This window comes from Tasmannia lanceolata, unplaced genomic scaffold (assembly GCF_043159265.1).
Source record: "Tasmannia lanceolata isolate RefF3 unplaced genomic scaffold, GAP_Taslan_0.1 ptg000013l, whole genome shotgun sequence".
NCBI lineage: Eukaryota > Viridiplantae > Streptophyta > Magnoliopsida > Canellales > Winteraceae > Tasmannia > Tasmannia lanceolata.
The window spans coordinates 2,493,021-2,511,392 of NW_027518690.1; the positions used below are offsets into that span (position 1 = coordinate 2,493,021).

An 18,372-nucleotide genomic window follows, 5' to 3' on the forward strand; every position below is an offset into this window, starting at 1 on the left:
ATAAAATAGTCTTTTCTTTGTTGTAAAGGATTTCGACCGAAATTTCAGGGGTCCAAAACCGAAATTTTAAATTATGATCAATAGCCCTCCTAATATTGCCACTTGTGCATAAATACTTGTACATTTGTCATTTTGTCAAAGTTAAGAAGGTACTTTTGTCACTAAGGAATGATATTAATGAGTCGTTGCGTCCGTGGCATGATTGGAACAGCTGTTACGAAGTTCTCTCACAAGGGCGCGTCTTTCAATCAGATTTCTCTACTAATTTCTCCGTACATTTGGCGCGAAACTGCAGAAAAAAATTAAAATAGCATCTCCCTCCTCGAAGCTTAGGGTTTGGAGAGGATTTTTTTTCCATGGAAGAAGACGAAGAGCATTCTCCTAATTCCGATCACAGTGATTCTGACGAAGAATACAACGAAGAAGAAGATCAAGATCAAGACGAGGAGGTTGAGATTTCTTCAGACTCGTCTTCCTCTGACCTAGACAGAAAGTCGCAGAATGTCCAAGCCCTAGTCAGGTACCGTTCGATTTTCTCAGTCGAGCAGATCGGATAGATCTTCGATTTTTCTTCCACTTTATGAGATTCTGCTCGATCAGTTTTCTTGGAGTCCTTCTAGTTTTGGTCTAGGGTTTTGCATTTAGATTATTACTGGAATGGTTCGATTTCGTTGCCCTAATTCTAGTTGCATCAAAATTAGGGTTTTACATATGATTCCATATATAAAATTTGAAATTTTCAGAAATTTCTTGCTCTTTAATTCAGGTCTTCTTGTTTTTGAGATTCTTAAAACTGTTTACTTTAGGATCGATACTGTATTGAAACATCAGTGTATTTTGTTTTTATATTGGAAAAGGATTTACTTCTTCAAACTTATAATAATTTCCTCACATTTTTGTTTCTTTTCTACTCCATCTACTTCATTGGTATTCATGTTCTTGTGGTTTTTTCTAATGTTGTTTTGCAGAGGCAACCTTGTTGTTCAAAGGCAGCCTCTACTTCCGCGAGTTCTCTCAGTAACCGATGGAGCGGCATTCGCTAGAAAACCATTCAAACCTCCATGTTTGAATGGGTATAGAGATCAGAATGAAGAACTTGTTCGCCGTCTTTGGGCACGTAAAAGATTTGTCCCATGGGGTTCCTCAAGGCCAGCATTGGTTTCTATTAGCAACCATTTGAATCTCCCTCCTATTATCAAGAAAGATGTCGAGGAGGAGAGCAAGCCTCTGCCACCTGGGGTTGAACCATTGGTGTTGTGGCAAACTGAAGAATCAGAAGAGGGGAGTGTGTGTTTGGCTTCAATAGTGGTAGATCCGATTCTTGTTCAGTTTCTTCGACCTCATCAAAGGTATTGCTCTTGACCATTTCGAAATTTTTATCTTACCTTTGTGATGGAGCAACTTATAGATGCATTTCCATTTCCATGGGGGACCTTTACCGTATCTTCGATTCCTGTGTCTGTTATACTCATATGAATACTTATGATCCAGAGCATGGTTTCAAAATTCCTCCACATCATCATAGACTCTCCACGGACTCCCTTTTACTTTGGCCTCGTTCTTGTCCAAGTCCGCATTTTGCCCTACAAAGTCAATCAAAACTCCTTTGACTCTCCCAAATTACGACCACGTAAACCGAGTACTCAGCCTCATTAACTTAGTACTCGACTGGGTCGTGCAGAGTCGACTAGGATTTGCTTTGGCCGCATTCTGACCCGCATCCGCATTTTGAAACACAGATCCTGAGAGCTAGTTTGACTAACACAGATCTACGAGGATGCTCTTATCTGAGATACTGCTTAGTGATTCTATGCTCTTCATCAAAACCCCTCATTGCTGACCTTTGGTTCAGCGAATGATTAAATCCACTTTTATCTCAAGACTCTCGTCTAATCTGCTCGTTCTGAGATTTCAGGCATTTAGAATATTCTGTAATGTACATCATAATTCAATTGGTGGAAAGTTATATTTCTGTCTTATTTTCCAAAACAAGAATTTTCATATTTCTTCTAATATTTCTTTGGGAAGGTTTCTATGCGTTGCCAGTCTTTTGATCTTTCCAAATATTCTGCTTCCCTAGTCGTGCTCTTGCTTCTTGCAACCAATGTTTAAGGGACAAAATTCTTCAATACCTTGTATATTTGAATGTTTTGTATCACAAATTTCAATTCTTCTAACATCTCCTAGCTTTAGCGTTTTATTCCTGTTTGATAGCTCGGCGGGTAAGCTAGCATGGAACTGACCACCTCAATATTGTAAACATTCCTTCCCAATTGTTGGCCACAATGCTTAATCCCCTTGTTTCCAACTAACTACAGCCTCTGCTACACCTATTAGACCTAGAGACTTTACTATGACCAGATGTTGATTTTCAGGGAAGTGTTCAAACCTTTCTACTCATGAGATATTTTTATTTCTGTTCTTATTTTACTGTCTTCATTCCTGAGTTGATGGCTTTTATCTTTTCACACAGAGAAGGAGTGCAGTTTATGTTTGAATGTGTTTCAGGCTTGTCCAGCACTGCTGGTATTTCTGGATGCATTCTAGCGGACGATATGGGGTACATATCTCTTCTATGATGGTGCTCATTTTGGCACAGCTTGCTGTTTCATCTTGTATCATTTATCGTGCTCTTATTTGTGGGCACACACTCAGCTTTTTTCTCTAATTTGTGCAGTCTGGGGAAAACTTTACAATCGATCACATTGCTGTATACACTTCTTCACCAGGGATTTGACGGGATGCCAATGGTTAAAAGGGCAATGATTGTCACCCCCACAAGCCTTGTCAGTAATTGGGAGTCGGAAATTGAGAAGTGGATTGGGCGAAGGGTCCAGCTTATATCTCTCTGCGAAAGCACCCGGGAAGATGTTGTCTCTGGAATTGACAGTTTCTTAAGACCTTCCAGCCCTTTTCAGGCAAACTTATAGTAATTTGTGTTGATACTGATCTTCCTTTTGAAGAGTTATAATAGAAACTACTTGCATTTCATGCAATTAAATTTCTGGGTCAATAATTGCTAATGCATGCAAGATTCTTTCAGGTACTAATTATTTCTTATGAGACATTTCGAATGCACTCTACAAAATTTGTCAGAAATGGATGCTGTGACCTTCTCATTTGTGATGAGGCTCACAGACTGAAAAACGACCAGACATTAACAAATCGGGTAGGAATTATAGTTTTATTTTTTGTTTTTATTTCAAGAAAATGTTTGGTTATTTTCATTATCTCAGTAAGTTAACGATCGTGGCTTTTAATCAGGCATTGGCTGCTCTACCTTGTAGCCGCCGCATTTTGTTGTCAGGAACCCCCATGCAGGTAAGAGAACACTCTTGCTTCCTCCTTGAGGTTCTCATTGTTGAAACTTTTTGTTTTTGTTGATCTATTGGATTTTCTATTTCTTGCAGAATGACCTAGAAGAGTTCTTTGCCATGGTTAACTTTACTAATCCTGGAGTGTTAGGGGATGCAACATATTTTCGCCGTTATTATGAAGTGAGTTGATTGGTTTTATATTCCATCACTATTCAGTATTCTTAGAATAAAGAAGGAATGACCCCCTAGTGATGTTTTTTCTACAATCAGCATGTTGCCATTATTATTGCTATTTTTATTAGCATCTTAAAAAAATTATTTTTGTTAGCTTCACTTACATTTGAACAATACACTGTCAGAATAGCAATCATTACCTGGAGGCATCGGCGTCTATAAATTTGAAGTGAATGAGCAGGACATATGTCCAAAAGTAACTCAGATGTCTCTCTTCTAACCCATGCTATATCTGTTGCTCGAAAGAGTTACGGATACTATCCTCTCAGGGAAGCATCAGTTATCCTGTAAGACGTTGCAAGGATAACTGCCTCATACAGTTTAAGACTTAATTGGGTTTCATGTAAAGAAATGCCCAAATACTAACTACAAACACTAGAATCCTGATGTAAACAAAGCCAACAACCTCCACTCTCTTTAATTTCCGAGTTTTGGATATAAAGCATTTACGTTGATTGAGTTCTTGTGATCCAAGATTAGTTTTTGGTCCATGAGGAAATTACTACGCTGTCTTGATTGTAAAGAAGTCATCTTTCTGGATCAGCAATGTTCCGTGCCCGCTGGAGTTATAACTTCATGGAGATGCCACATTCATACATACCTTCATTTACAGCATTTCGTAACAGTAATTACTTAGATGGGTGAAACAGATGCCAGAAAAAGGCCATGAGGAAATTTTGCTGTTTGTTAGGGGAGAAGGTTTCCTGGTTAGTGTGGGTGTTTTGTCTGATTTTGTTAGATTCAATCCATACTTTTGAACTTTGAACTGATCCTTAATTGGTTCCCATTTTCACTTCATAATCTAACTTTGTTGTTTGTTTGGGGAGGAGGTTTCCTTGTCACTATGGGTGTTTTGTCTGATTTTGTTAGATCCAATTCACATTTTTGAACTTTGAACTGATTTTTTGATTGGTTTCCAGTTTCACTTCTTAATCTCTATATTTTCACCATTCTAACTTTGAAGTGGCCATATTGGTTGCAATAAAACCAGAGTTCATGATCAGTGTCGATTGCAATCACCACCTCCTGTCAGGTCAACAATTAAACTATTTGGCTTTCATCTGGAAATTCTAAGATTCCATCTCGTGGCTCATTGCGATGCAAATTTGTTTTAGTTTAAATTTATTGCACACCTGTAAACAACCCAGTTTTCCTATTGGGAAAAAAAAAAAAAAAATCTCATAGGACCCAATATTGCTAAAGTTGGCTGTAAAATTACCCATTTCAGGTTGATCAAATATTTGTTGTAATTGCGACTTTGTCTAGTCAATCATTCACAACTGAATGTAACTGCGTCTGCTGTTGTTTTTTTTATATCTAATTCAAACTGCCTCACTTTGTAATTCTTCTTCTCTTAAGGCCAGACTTTTAAATTTCTAATGGCCTTGACTTACCATCATTAAAGCATGAGGGGAAACTTCATTGAATTGTATTTGATACCCTAGTTTTTCTTTTATTAACTGTCATTGTTCCATGAGCTGCTCTGATGCAAGCGCTGGAAGCCTGTCTGCACTTGTGAAAGAACTATGCTGTTTATTTTAGGGTATTCCACATGTTGTATCTACTTATCGTAACAAAAAATTATTTTATGATTCTTATTTTTTTAACCCGGAATTTAGTTTGGAACCCGGGCCGGCACCTAAAATTTATTAATGAGCAAAGAGAAAGTTACAAGGGGAGGATACCTAGCCCCTACCAAAAACAAACAAAGCTGAAAAGCTAAAGCTAAAGCGCCCAAAGGTTAGATGCGGATGCTGGGAATATCCAATCTATCAAACCTAACAGCCCCCTTTGCTTCTCGAGGAAGCTCATTCCAGGATAAAAAAGATTCTATTTACTTCAGATCTACATGCGTCATTTGCTTGTAACTATTTTATGATGCTCATGTAACTATTTACAGTTAGTTTTGTGTAATTGTTGCATTAATTACAGATTGTAGGTTGATAGTTCTTTCTTGTGGTCGGTATTACTATATTGAAAAAGTCAATCATGTGATTGTGATAGTGGTTGGTATTATTATTGAAAAAGTCAACAATGTGATTGTGATATACTGCGGTATTACAATGATAGCACATTCTATGCAATTGTAGAGAAGCTTAATTGTTTTTCACAAAAAATGAGCAGTATGAACTTTGGAGGATTTAATGTCTTCTATGTATTCATAATCTGTACTCCTATGGAAAATTTTAACTCCATTTTGGTTTGAATTTTCGATATTCATGTCAAATCAAGACACCAATAATTTGTGGGAGAGAGCCCACTGCAACAATAGAGGAGAGAACTCTGGGTGCTGAGCGCTCTGCGGAGCTAAGTGCAAAAGTAAATCAGGTAACCTTTTCCTTAGTGATAGATGTGATTGAACTTGCAAGACTCAGCCAACCATATTCTGTTGTTTATGAACATAATTCTTTTTTCGACAATTTATGGTTACTTTTATATTCATATTATATCATTAACATGAAGATGCATCATTTTGGATGTTGAGCTACTGATCAGTAATATTACAAATTAAAAGCCTTGCTCTTTGGGACTTGGATGGCTGATAGTGATTTGCATTTGGAGCTTGCAAACTCAAATGTCAGCTTCTCTGAAAGAATGCAACTAACTTATGGATTTGCATTTCAGTTTATATTGAGGAGGACAAATGCTTTGTTATCAAATCACTTACCCCCGAAGGTATGTCAATTATTTGCTTTGTGACTAATGTTATAAAAAGTATTTAGAATATTGCTTGATGTGTTTCAGTTTGTAGCATCTAAGATAAAATCTAATTGTCTTTCCTCTTCCACGATGCCATAAAAGTTTTGTCCACATTGTTGTTTTATCATTTAATATAAGGCTTGTGATGTTTTATATTCATTTGATAATATTCCTACAATCCCCTTGGGACTAAACAATTAATATTTTTGTTCAGAAAATCTAGCATACAATTTTTTCATAATGTGTGGTTCATAGTTGTTGGTGTGGAGGATCATGATTGTTCCTTTGCGGAGTCTCACTTTGGATGAACCATACCCTAGAAATTGCATCGAGACCTATTCTAAACTCTAAAGTTAAGATGAGTTGCTTAGCAAACTTGCTAAAATCATTAATCCATCCTTTGCTAAACGCATGAGTCTTCCTATTGACAAGCTAACAAAAGTTCACTTTCTCTTTTGATAGAGTTGAGCTTTATCTCTGCTGATGAATACCACCAAATGAAGAAATTATGAAGAAAACTTCTTTTAATTATTATTAATTGTTACTATCACGTTTCTATTGGACTTAAATTCAGTTCATCTCATGTATCTCCTAAAGAGTATGCAGCACAATTTTGAAATGTAGGTAGATCATCTATTGAACATATTCATATCTATTTACTTCTTACATTTGTGGACCTCGGCCAGTTGCATTTGTTTGCAATTTTGCAGTTAATACTTCTATTAAGAGGATATGATGTTTCTTTTAAAATCATTAAAAAAAATGATGTTTCTTTGTAAAAGAAGTCCCATTATCTGATTAGATGATAATTATTGAATCAGTTTTCTCCATGCAGATAGTAGAAGTTGTTTGTTGCAAGTTGACTCCTCTCCAGTCAGAGTTATATAACCATTTTATACAGTCTAAAAATGTAGGTCTTCTCTTATTTCGTTACCCACCATTTTTTATTCGAAATGTTGCACATATAAAATTTTTGAGAGGGTGGATGGGCTTATCTTTTTTTTTTTGCCCTACATTATAGATTAAACGAGCAATTGTTGAGGAGATGAAGAGGTCCAAAATTTTGGCATACATTACAGCTCTTAAAAAGTTGTGCAACCATCCAAAGGTAGGGGACATCATTAAAGTATGATGTTTGCTGTAGGAGATAGTGCCAGATTTTCTTGTATATCCTAGGGCAAGAACTTACCACGTTCTATTCGTTATCTTCCACACTTGTAGTGAATATGCCTTTAAGTGTTGAATCAGATCTTGCTAAATAAATGCTATTTTCTTATCAAATCATTGTATGTTGTCTAACTTTTCTCAAAAGTTATTCCATTATTATCATAATTTACTTACGCTTTTAGTCAACCTAAGCAAGTCACACTAGTTTATAATTTGCATTACTTATTAACTGATTGGCTGCTTCAAGTGAGTTGTGGTTCAGATCAACTTAGTTACATGCTCGTGGCAAGGAATTGTAATGTGTTGGACATTTGACTAAGTGCTGGAATTGGAAATGGTTGATGCCTTCACTTGGACCATTCGAGGTTGAGTTCTTCTCTAACCGGGGGAGGATCATGCATGCGCTAACCATGGTCCACCAAGGATTAGCATGTGTGTGTGTCCATGGACCGCCTTAGGGCCCATGTGCCCCTTAAGTAACCTAAGGGAGACTTCTTTTTTATTAAAGTTTAGTTAGTCTTTTTTATTTAAAGGTTATTGTAGTTGAACATAGAAGGGTATTGGTTTATGTTAAGCACGGAGGCTTCATGAGGGATAATTATGCTTTTTCACCAAACATTATGTAAGATTTTATAAGAGGGGTCAAAGCCCCACGAATTTTAGGGTTTTTGGTTTCTAATTTTTTTAATGAAAAAGTGAGAACTCTCTTATCTGCTGCACCTCCCAATTCATCTATGATTTAGCCGACACTTCGAATTTATTGTTGACACACGTGTCCTGCCGTGTCCGACATGACACGCATGTCCACACATGTCGACACTCCTTTGGACACACTTTTAATTGTATTGCTAGAAGTGTTACTTAATGTGGGTGTGTGGACATGTTTTTTGTACCGTGTCAAGTGTGACATTGTGTTTTTTTTATTGAATATTGTATTTACCTCTTTTAGACAGCTCGTATCCATGTCGAAACTGGAGACACGAATCCATATCCACAAATGATGATTACATATGCTTTCTATTTTAGCCGTGTCCCCGGTTCTAAAGTTTGAAGGTTTGCAGTGTCCGACACTCCGTGTCCGTGTCGACACGCGACACTCATGTCCGCGTCCGCAAATCATAGCAATTCATAGAGTTGGGGTTGAGCTTAGGGATGGATTTCAAATATTTTCCTTATAAGTAATTGATTTTCTATTCTTTATTCTCAATCACCTTGATTAAGGTTTATTTATTGCTGTTCATCTGAATTATTTCTTGCTTGAATTCACTTCTGCCCCAGATTATATCCTTTGGACAGTTTAGCGATTGTGAGATTTATATGGTACCATTGATATCATCATATATTTCGCTTTACTTATATCATATTTCCCACCTCAACCCTTAATGCACTGGGATTTCCTCTGTGCTTGCTGGGACTAGTCATGGCATCGTTTTGTATCTTTCATCTGTGGTCACTGTTCTAATGATTATTTCTACTTTCACTATGGATGACACTGCATCTTGCAGCTCATTTATGATACAATCAAAAGTGGAGCTTCAGGAACATCTGGGTTTGAGGACTGCTTACGCTTTTTCCCTCCAGAGCTGTTTTCTGGAAGGTAAGCGATTGCTGGTTATTTTATGATTGTATGTTAGTTGTTTAATGGTGGGCCCTTTGTTCTTTTGGTAGATCAGGATCATGGACAGGTGGTGATGGCATTTGGGTTGAACTTTCTGGGAAGATGCATGTCTTAGCTCGATTACTAGCCCATCTGCGACAGCAAACAGATGACCGAATTGTTCTTGTTTCAAATTATACTCAGGTATGTTAGGTACTGATTCTCGGTAATAGATACTAGGTAAATGAATTATTTTGATATCAGTTCATGTTAATGTTTCTTTTTCTTTCTAATGTTTTGCTTCAAAATAGCCTTCAGTATTAATATCTGTATATTTCTGAGTAGGATAGGACAAAGCATAATAAAAAATACCTTCAAATATCTCATTATTCATTTAGCCGCCTATAGATGACCTTTTGTAGGATCATATATGATCAGCCACTTCACAATATGCTATTAGTATTAATCATTCTATTAAGTATCCCATATTATTATCTTGCTACTAAGCTCAGATTAAACCCATGATTTTGTTAACTATCATTTATTCCGGTTCGTCAGACACTGGACCTCTTTGCTCAACTCTGTCGTGAGAGAAGATATCCATACTTGAGGCTTGATGGAAGCACATCAATTGGGAAAAGACAGAAACTGGTCAACCATTTTAATGACCCTTCTAAGGTTTATACTCAAGCCTTATGTCCTAAGCATTTAATTTCCCTGATTTTATTTATAAATTTGAATTAGGTTACCTTTCCAGGATGAATTTGTGTTCCTCTTGAGCAGCAAGGCTGGTGGATGTGGGCTAAATTTGATAGGTGGAAACCGATTGGTCCTGTTTGATCCTGATTGGAACCCTGCGAATGACAAGCAGGTAAACAGCCATATCTTGATGTTCATTTAGTGTATTTTAAATGATGCTTATACTTCTTTTTATCATCTGATGTTTCCTTTTTCCTTTTATTGTTGTCATAAGTAGGCTGCTGCCAGGGTCTGGAGGGATGGTCAGAAAAAGCGGGTTTACATATACAGATTTTTGAGTGCTGGAACAATTGAGGAAAAGGTTTGGATGGGTGGATGAGTAGATGAAATCACAGACATAGTTATTACCTGATGTTTCTGTTTATAAATGTACAATATTTATAAATTTTCTTGATCAGCTGTGATTCATTGTGATACCGTATTGTAGGTCTACCAGCGTCAAATGTCAAAAGAAGGGCTTCAGAAAGTTATTCAGCATGAGCAAATGGATAATACGATGCCACAGGTTCTAGTTTATCTTGCTTCAGTGCTCTATGTTTTCTACTTTGCTCTGGAATGCATGGAAAAAAATTTAATTTAATTGCAGGGAAACTTTCTTTCAACCGAAGACCTGCGTGACCTTTTCACATTTGGTGCAAATGTCAGGTATTTTTCTGTTAGAAAGTCAAAAGTTGATTGCCATGTCTCTTTTTCTCTCTCTTGTGGATGTTTGTAACATGCCTAACCATTTAATGCAGTTTTGCTTAAATTAGTATCCAGAAGCAAAAGTTAAAAATTTGATCATCTAAACAATTATGGAAACTAAGCTAGTTTTGATTCCAAATGAAGGATTTGTGGTTTTAAGTTTAATAACTGACTGTTGTTACCAACTTACGATTATCTTATAGGTGCAGAGCATTTTGTACGCAGACTCCTTTATATATCACTTAGATGTAGGTTTCTTAAACTATATAAAATGATGAGATGTCTTCATAGTGATATTATGTTGGATTATAAATACTCTATTGAGGTTGAAGTTTGTGCCTTGTTGGAGTGCTTAAGGTTGTTTTGCATGTTAACTAGGAGGGAATGCTCATTGCAAGGGTGATTCTCTAATTGTTATCTAATGGTCATTGAATGAAAATCTGGGCCGGTGGTGCTTGGCAGATGCTACCGAGGAAATTTTGGACTTGTCAAAGCAATTAGATATGTATTTATGCATGTTCTTTGGGATACTGACAAGTTTAAGAAACCTATATAGTTTATTTATTTATTTTTTATAACAACAAATTTTATTAGAAATAGAGTCACAGTACAGAGGGGACAAGTTGTCCCCACAAAATACGTATCCAAAAATACAGCAATTACTGTCCCACAACAAAAGGATTAAGATACAGAATCCATGGGATAAGAAATGATAACCTTATCATTCTCCAAGGTCGCGCCCACCTTTGCTAAAGCATCTGCCGCTACATTTGCAGTTCTCCTCATATGTTTAAGGCGAGGATGATCACCCTCATCAAATCACGAATTACATCTAGTGTTTGATAGAGTCTCCAAGGGTCGCAACATCAACTGGAAGCCCAGGCAAAAGCATTTGAGGAGTCACCCTCAACAATTAATGGTCCCAAGTTATTTTTCTCACACCACTGTAATCCAAATAATAATGCCTTCGCCTCTGCTTCATTTGCATCACAAATACCGGCATAACCCGAGTTTGTCATCATAGTTCTACCTTCCTCATCGCGAATAATACCCCCGAATCCAGCCAGACCCGGATTTCCCCAAGAGCTTCCATCGAAATTTAATTTAAACCAGCCCTCAGGAGGCGGTGATCATCGTGGTGTCACACGACTAGAGGCCTTCCCTCCTGCGACACCAGACTCCAATTTCGCAGGATGGTTCCTACCGAGAACAAGACACCCATTTTAGGCCTGACCATGCAATAATGGACATTTTAATTTCCAACACTGTATGTTGCCATGACTTCGCCTTGTCAAGGAAAATTCGGTTGTTTCGTTCCTGCCAGATATGCCAAATAAAGGCATAAGGAGCCACCATCCACATTGTATGACCCATACATCCGGCAAAACCCTCACCCCAATTAATAATTGTCTTTGAAATATGGTGCTGAGATACCCAAGATATTCCAAAAGATTTAACAACCGACATCCAGATACTATGTGGCTATGTGCATACGGGCAATGAAGCAGTAGATGGTCAATGTTCTCCTCCTCATTGCAGCACAAAACACATTGACTTGCTAAGTGGAATCCCCTTCTTTGGAGACGTTTAGATGTATTGATGCATCGATATCCAACAGTCCAAGCGAAAGCGGCAATTCGGGGTGGAGCTGAAGTCTGCCACACCCTTGCCCGCTACGAAATAGATCCTCGATCTTCATTTAACATTTTGAAGAAGGATCTCACCGAAAAAAAACCCGTCACTGTCAGGCATCCAAATCCATTCATCAGGATTGTTGGGGGATAGATAGGATTTGGAAAGATGCTCCAGAAGCCTTGTAAAGTCAGCAATTTCCGCATCCTTTAATTCCCTGCGCAGTCGAGTATCCCAAAAGGAATTACCGATACCATTTTCTCGTTTAAACTAAGAAATCTATATATTTTAAACTATTTCTTAGGTACAGTTTAATACACCTACATCTAAGTGATAAAATGATAATTAAAAGACTGCAAACGTACTGGCAACTTTCCAGTCTCACAAATAACCTTGATAGTGAAAGCTATGCCATAATTTCTTCTCTTTTTAGTTGTCTATCATCAAAGGAAAAAATAGTGCGCAATAATTGTAGCATAGATTTCCACACAAACCATGCAACCCAGCTGCTAAGGTCTTTGTCTTATATCCTTTTTCAGAGAAATTCCCTCTTCGTTTCATGATAATTAGGGGTGCAACTTGGGTCGGGTTGGGTTGAGCTTTTGCTAAAAATTGAATAGGAATCAACCTGAACCCGACCTGATTTTAAGGTAAAAGCTCAACCCGAATTCCCAAAAATCGACCTGAGTTGCACCCCTGATGATAATAATGGCAAACACAGAGATATGATGCACTTATTCAATATTTTTTTTTCAGAAAATTTAATTTGATGGAAAATGACACCTCATGGTTGATAAAAATTATAAATGTAATATATCTGATTCATTCATTAAAAATACTTTGAAGTCACGATGTAAAAGAAAGCAACCTCCATACACATCATTAACTCCTTATATATTTGTGAAATGCACCCAACCCCTTAATAGAAGAACTTCTAATTCTCTGAGGTGTGTGAGGGTGACAGTATGTGGTCGGTCATCCTTTACGACTTTAACATCTGACTGCATGTTCAAATTGTACGATGGGTTGAAAGCTCACCAACTGACGTCAACTGAAGAAGAAAATGGCTCATTATGAAGGAAAATTGCAATCGACATTTCTCTTGAGAAATGTTCTATTGAAAATGGCCGTAGATTAGGAGTCATAAACCACTTCGGAAAAATAATCAAAACTTGAGTTATTGTAGATTATTTTAGAATACCATTTTGCGCTGAGATGTCCTGGATGCTATACTTACTGGAGGCTACATGAAAATATATATTTTTCTTGGACATTTGTGACATAAATAATGAAATTGCCATATCATTGGGTGGCACTTTCAGGCTTCAGTAAAGTAAACTTAGTATCTTACACTTTTCCTTTTTTTAAATACCCTGCGTTATTTTTTCCTTTTTATAGGTCTGAGATCCATGAAAATCTGAACTGCTCTCGTTGTGAAACAAATTACTCAATTGTGGCGGATGGCCTGGAGAATGCAAAAGAGGTTGAACATGGTTGTGATTCAACAAATGAAGGGTGTCACACTGATGAAGAGGTTTCTGATATAGGTGGATTTGCAGAGATTGCTGGATGCTTGCATAGGTTGAAAAACTCAGAGAAACAGGTGGACTATGGATCGTTCAATTTTTGGTATAAGCTACAGTTTCTATTTCCAATTTATGATTTATTTCTTATATTTGAAAATATCTTTTCAGCTTGGAACTCCTCTGGAAGAGGATTTACGAAGTTGGGGTCATCACTTTTTCCCAACATCAGTGCCTGATGCAATTTTTCAAGCTTCGGCTGGTGATGAGGTGAGCTACAAAATAAGTTTTTTATTTATTTTGTAGCATTATTTCAAGAAAATATAATCTTTGATCTTTCCTGACTAAGAACCTAGCCATCACTGCTAAATTTCTAGAGCCAGCAATGTCATCCTGCTTATAAATACAAAATCAGCACACGACACACCAATCCTTAACAATGCATGTGGTCAATGAGAGGCCTGAGGAGTCATCAACATAAATTTTGATGGTAGGGAACCATATACTTATATTCTTTGTGAATAGATAATTCAATTAAGCAACTTGTATCAATAGGAATTTCATTATCTTTTCTCAAATCATGGAGGTTTTTAATGTTGGGAGTGCTTCTCCACCTTCAAACTAGGCTTCCTCACCATCTCCATGGACACTTTGTTCTCACTTGAATGTCGATCGATGATCACGGTGCATACTTTGTCTTCGCAGAAAACATGTGTTTGAAATGTGTTTCATTCGGTGCTAAACCTCATCTAATCTTGCTTAGGCAAGATTATCATCCTTGGATCACAAGTGACTCCACTTTCCGGATCTAAATTAAGACCCTCTTCATCTTTGAAATCCTCCTCTTCATGAGCCCAACCCTCATTTCTCGTTCCTCTTCTTGCTCAGTGAGATTTGCCTGTTGTATAGGACACTTGCCGGACAAATGACCAACTTGATAGCCTTCTTCAACAATCCAAATTCCTTGGGCCATAAGCCCATCCTGAATGAAGACCACCAACATATCAACTAGACAAGCCCTTCTCGCTTGTTCAAACAATTCACCTGTGTAGTCTTCACACTCTTCTCTCATTTCACGAATTGTAGTATCATTTGAAGATATCTTGTGCACAGTCGGCTAGTAGAAACCTTTCCCTAAGCTTCTCTTTCTTTAGTTCCTATTGTCAAACTTGGGGTGCCCTCGGCCACTCGAACTTAGCAGTTCTTGGCTGCATTTGGCCTCTGTCCTCAATAAAGCCTATTAAACCAAAATTTCTGCTTTTAGGTTGCTCCATGAAATATTGTGTGTTTTGTCTAATGCTAATGCAAGATACTTGAGCCATAATTTCTAGGACAGAAAATTATGAATTGATAATAGATGAGAAAGAAAAACACAAGCACAGGATTTATGGAATTTCGAAGACATCAATTACTGGCTATTGTTTTTACCATCCATTGAAAATTCTTGATGTTTCCTTTTCAGTACTTGATGCCGTATCTTTTGGTCTGGATTTTTCATATTGCAGGTTACATTTGTTTTTAGCAACCAAGTAGATGGGAAGCTTATTCCCATTGAATCAACTGCAAGTTCAAAGCCACAGGGATTGGAAGGATGTAAAGATTACGTCCAAGGAGTGGGAGTTCAGAACCAAAAATCTCTGTTTTCATCTCAAAAACTTAGTAAAATACAGCCTCCCACATGTTCGACAAAATTGCTAAGAACATCTGTAAAGGGTCTACGGGCACCAAGAAAGCCTCGTTCTTCTCTGGAGAATCAATTACCCCTCAAAAGGATGTCTGATCCTCCCAATGATGATTTCATGTAATCTTATTGGTAATTCATTCAAAATGCTTTTTTGTTTTCTTCAATTTCTCAGCAAAAGCCACAAGCATTATTAAGATAAATTATGGGTTGAGAGAGAGAGAGAGAGAGCCTCAAATCTAGTTTTTAGTAAGACAAGAAATGTAGCCTGGGCACTCTGAGTTTGAGCCCCATGTGTGTCACTTGGATGTGTTTAGATCTATTGATTGGGTGTCTTGGCCGCTCCATCTTTTAGGCATTCTTTAGTTTTTCCTCCAAGAGATGCTCAACTCTCGTGTTGGGTGACCCTAATGTCCTATTTATACTCTATTTTGAAGTTCTCTCCTAGAATTACATTTTGCTTGGATTTTATTATGATCCTAGAGGACTTGGCAACATGGCTCTGTCTCGCCCGTGAATTCTCTCAAGAGGGGTTTCTTCTGGAGATTTCAAAACCTCCGAAGTCTCCCTCCGAATGTCTGGATGCATTAGAAAGCTAAGGTCTCTACTTTCATTAGTATTTCCATACTTTTGTCTTTGAGATCCTCCATAATTTCCGTACTGCTGGTCGGCAAACTCATCAGAGTGCCCACGGTGTTGCCTCACTGAACCATCATACCTCCTATAAGGTCTCTCTTCTACATCCATGACTCCTGTTCTGATCCCAACGCCATCTGTGATTCTTGGCAGCTGATAACATCATCGTAAGAGAACAGCCAATTAGAATATGTAAAGGCACTGAGGAACTTTAATGAAATTGATGGGGATTATTTTTAATAAAGTTTCAGTTGCCACTCAAAAGAAAAAAACAAATGAAATGAAAAAGAAAATTAACGGTAATCCAATTATATATATATGAGAAAACATTTCCTACACACTATACCGTTTTCTCTCTCTCTCTCTCTCTCTCTCTCTCTCTCTATATATATATATATATAAGTAAAGCGGAATCCTCTAAGCCGTTTCAACACCCACTATACCGCATGATTTCCTTTAATATCACCATAAAACGATTCATATGGATTCCTTGCACTTATGGCTTTCCAAAATTCCAAATCCGTTTAGCATTCCACACATTCCAAACCGCATGATTTACTTTAATATCACCATTTCTCATATCCTCGCTGCTCTTATTCTTAAATTCCCCCATCTTCTACTCCCCCTTTTGGCTGCTTCTTCTTCCTTTGTCCGAAGCCACGACCAAACTCTGATCACAAGTTATCTCTGGTGGTTTGTCTCGGTAAAAATACAACCTTCTTTTTCCATCTTTCTACTATTCTTAAGCTTTAGTGCTTTGTTTAATCAGTTTTGTATGCTTTTTTCTACTTGCTCTATAATACCTTATTTTATTAGATTCTAAATACTTAACAATATGGTTTCTGTTTTCTTATATTTTTTATTTTTTAAATGAAGGCATGTGTAAAACAAAAAACGTGTATGATTACTAACACCAACTTCTTTTGTCCTTATTGATTCTTTCGCATTTTATTTAGGTAAAGAACTGGATTATTGCTCAACAAATTTACAATGTATACACCCTTTATTGTTTGCAGGGAGGAATTGGAGGAAGCTTCCAACCAGAAGTTCTGTAGGTTTTAAATTTGATTAACAAATTCAAATGCAAACTAGCAGCTTATAAGCTCGGTAAAGTTGATTTAAAAATCAAATTGCAATTGAAGAGATAGACATATTTGCAAGACAGATTTGCATACTGATGGTATAATTGATTTTCTTGTATGATTTGAATTCAAAATTCAATTTCTATGTTATATCGCCAACTAATCCTCTTCAGCAAATAACTGGACTCAAATTCCTATTTCCATAAACTTCATTTCAAGTCTGATTTGATTGAAACCATTTTCCTAGGCAACATGGATATGAGAAGCACTCAAAAGGGTAACATTATTAAGGTTATTTAGAGAAGTTTTGATTATGAAACCATTCACTTGGTAGGTGTGGCAAGGGAGAGGTGAAGCAAGGGCTGGGCTTACTTGAACAGTTAATGAAATAACAAGAGGAAGCTCACTTATGTTGCGTCAATATGCCCGAAGATCCTTAAACAAGGCATGAATGAGAATCTCATGCCCATGGTTCAATGATTTTTAGCCATAAAAAAAACAGGGGATGTGACATTTTAAAGTTTTAATTTATAGGTAGTCTGTTTTTTCCATGTTTTTAGGCGCAAACTGCATTTTAAAGTAGTTGTCATAAACTGGCTCACAAACGCAGTGGTTGTGCTACTTCAAATTAAGGAATTCATAATTTTGACCTCTCTTTTACTAATTTGTTTGTACATTAAGTTTTTCTTTCTTTTATTTTTTTACGGTTATCTAACATTTATCCTCATGGATTTTTTAAGAATGCATCTTTAATTTTAAAATAGTTTTAATGCAAATCTTTTTCCGCCCCGTGCATCGCACGGGTCTGAAACTAGTAGAATATGATGTCAATATATTCAAAAAGGTATTTGCCACGTCTAGAATATATTTACTTCTAAATCACAAAGGTAACACACACCTGATTTTGGCATCTCATCGAGGCGTGTTGCCTGAAAGAATTGTTCCATGTCGAACAAGAAGTTTTAGTCCCTTCGCATCGCGGGCACCTGTGAAACATTTGGGTTCAGGTACTAGCACTCTGCTTCCGTTTCCATCGTTGTGACTCCATGTGCGTGACCGAGGGTCCTCATGAGTAGATTCACTTGGCCAGTGGGATTCTCAACCTGCGTCTGTAGACTCTCTATTGTGCCTCTGGTCTTTTCACAAATGCTTTCAGCCATCTCGGCATAGTTGAACTGTTGTTGCTCTACCTCTGTTAATCTTTCTTCAATTCTTATAAGTCATTCCTTAGTGGAGGGTAATGGTGTTGATTCTTTGACAGGGTCAGGTTCTACATGAACTCGATTTGATTCTGTAGGAAGTGGCTGGGTATTGCGTCCTCCAGTTTTCCCCATCACGTGGGTAGCTTGCTTCTGTTGCG

At 37.3% G+C, this 18,372-nt stretch overlaps 1 protein-coding gene across 5 annotated transcripts; it reads left to right on the forward strand.

Moving 5' to 3' along the window:
* Nucleotides 1-278: 278 nt before the first annotated feature.
* Nucleotides 279-17,162, forward strand: RAD54 (DNA repair/recombination protein). 5 transcript variants are annotated; one of them, XM_077393737.1, is made up of 22 exons: nucleotides 279-520; nucleotides 969-1,349; nucleotides 2,474-2,560; nucleotides 2,678-2,918; nucleotides 3,044-3,169; nucleotides 3,265-3,321; nucleotides 3,411-3,497; nucleotides 5,784-5,879; nucleotides 6,177-6,227; nucleotides 7,087-7,161; nucleotides 7,273-7,359; nucleotides 8,924-9,015; nucleotides 9,087-9,219; nucleotides 9,574-9,693; nucleotides 9,773-9,886; nucleotides 9,992-10,075; nucleotides 10,202-10,279; nucleotides 10,361-10,419; nucleotides 13,489-13,693; nucleotides 13,785-13,883; nucleotides 15,119-15,426; nucleotides 16,947-17,162. In XM_077393737.1, exons 1-21 carry the CDS (start codon nucleotides 357-359, stop codon nucleotides 15,416-15,418), a joined length of 2,736 nt encoding a protein of 911 aa, XP_077249852.1. In that variant the 5' UTR covers nucleotides 279-356; the 3' UTR covers nucleotides 15,419-15,426; nucleotides 16,947-17,162. The 5 variants fall into 5 exon arrangements, with proteins under 5 accessions (XP_077249852.1, XP_077249855.1, XP_077249851.1 ...); XM_077393740.1 differs by lacking the exon at nucleotides 15,119-15,426; XM_077393736.1 differs by lacking the exon at nucleotides 16,947-17,162 and having other exon boundaries at nucleotides 15,119-15,514.
* The last annotated feature ends 1,210 nt before the right edge of the window (nucleotides 17,163-18,372 follow it).

Coding starts and splice junctions, on each gene's coding strand:
- RAD54 (XM_077393737.1), top strand. CDS start 357: ATGGAAGAAGACGAAGAGCATTCTCCTAATTCCGATCACAGTGATTCT. Junction 7,162..7,272: donor ATTTTATACAGTCTAAAAAT/GTAGGTCTTCTC, acceptor CCTACATTATAG/ATTAAACGAGCAATTGTTGA. Junction 7,360..8,923: donor AGTTGTGCAACCATCCAAAG/GTAGGGGACATC, acceptor TGCATCTTGCAG/CTCATTTATGATACAATCAA.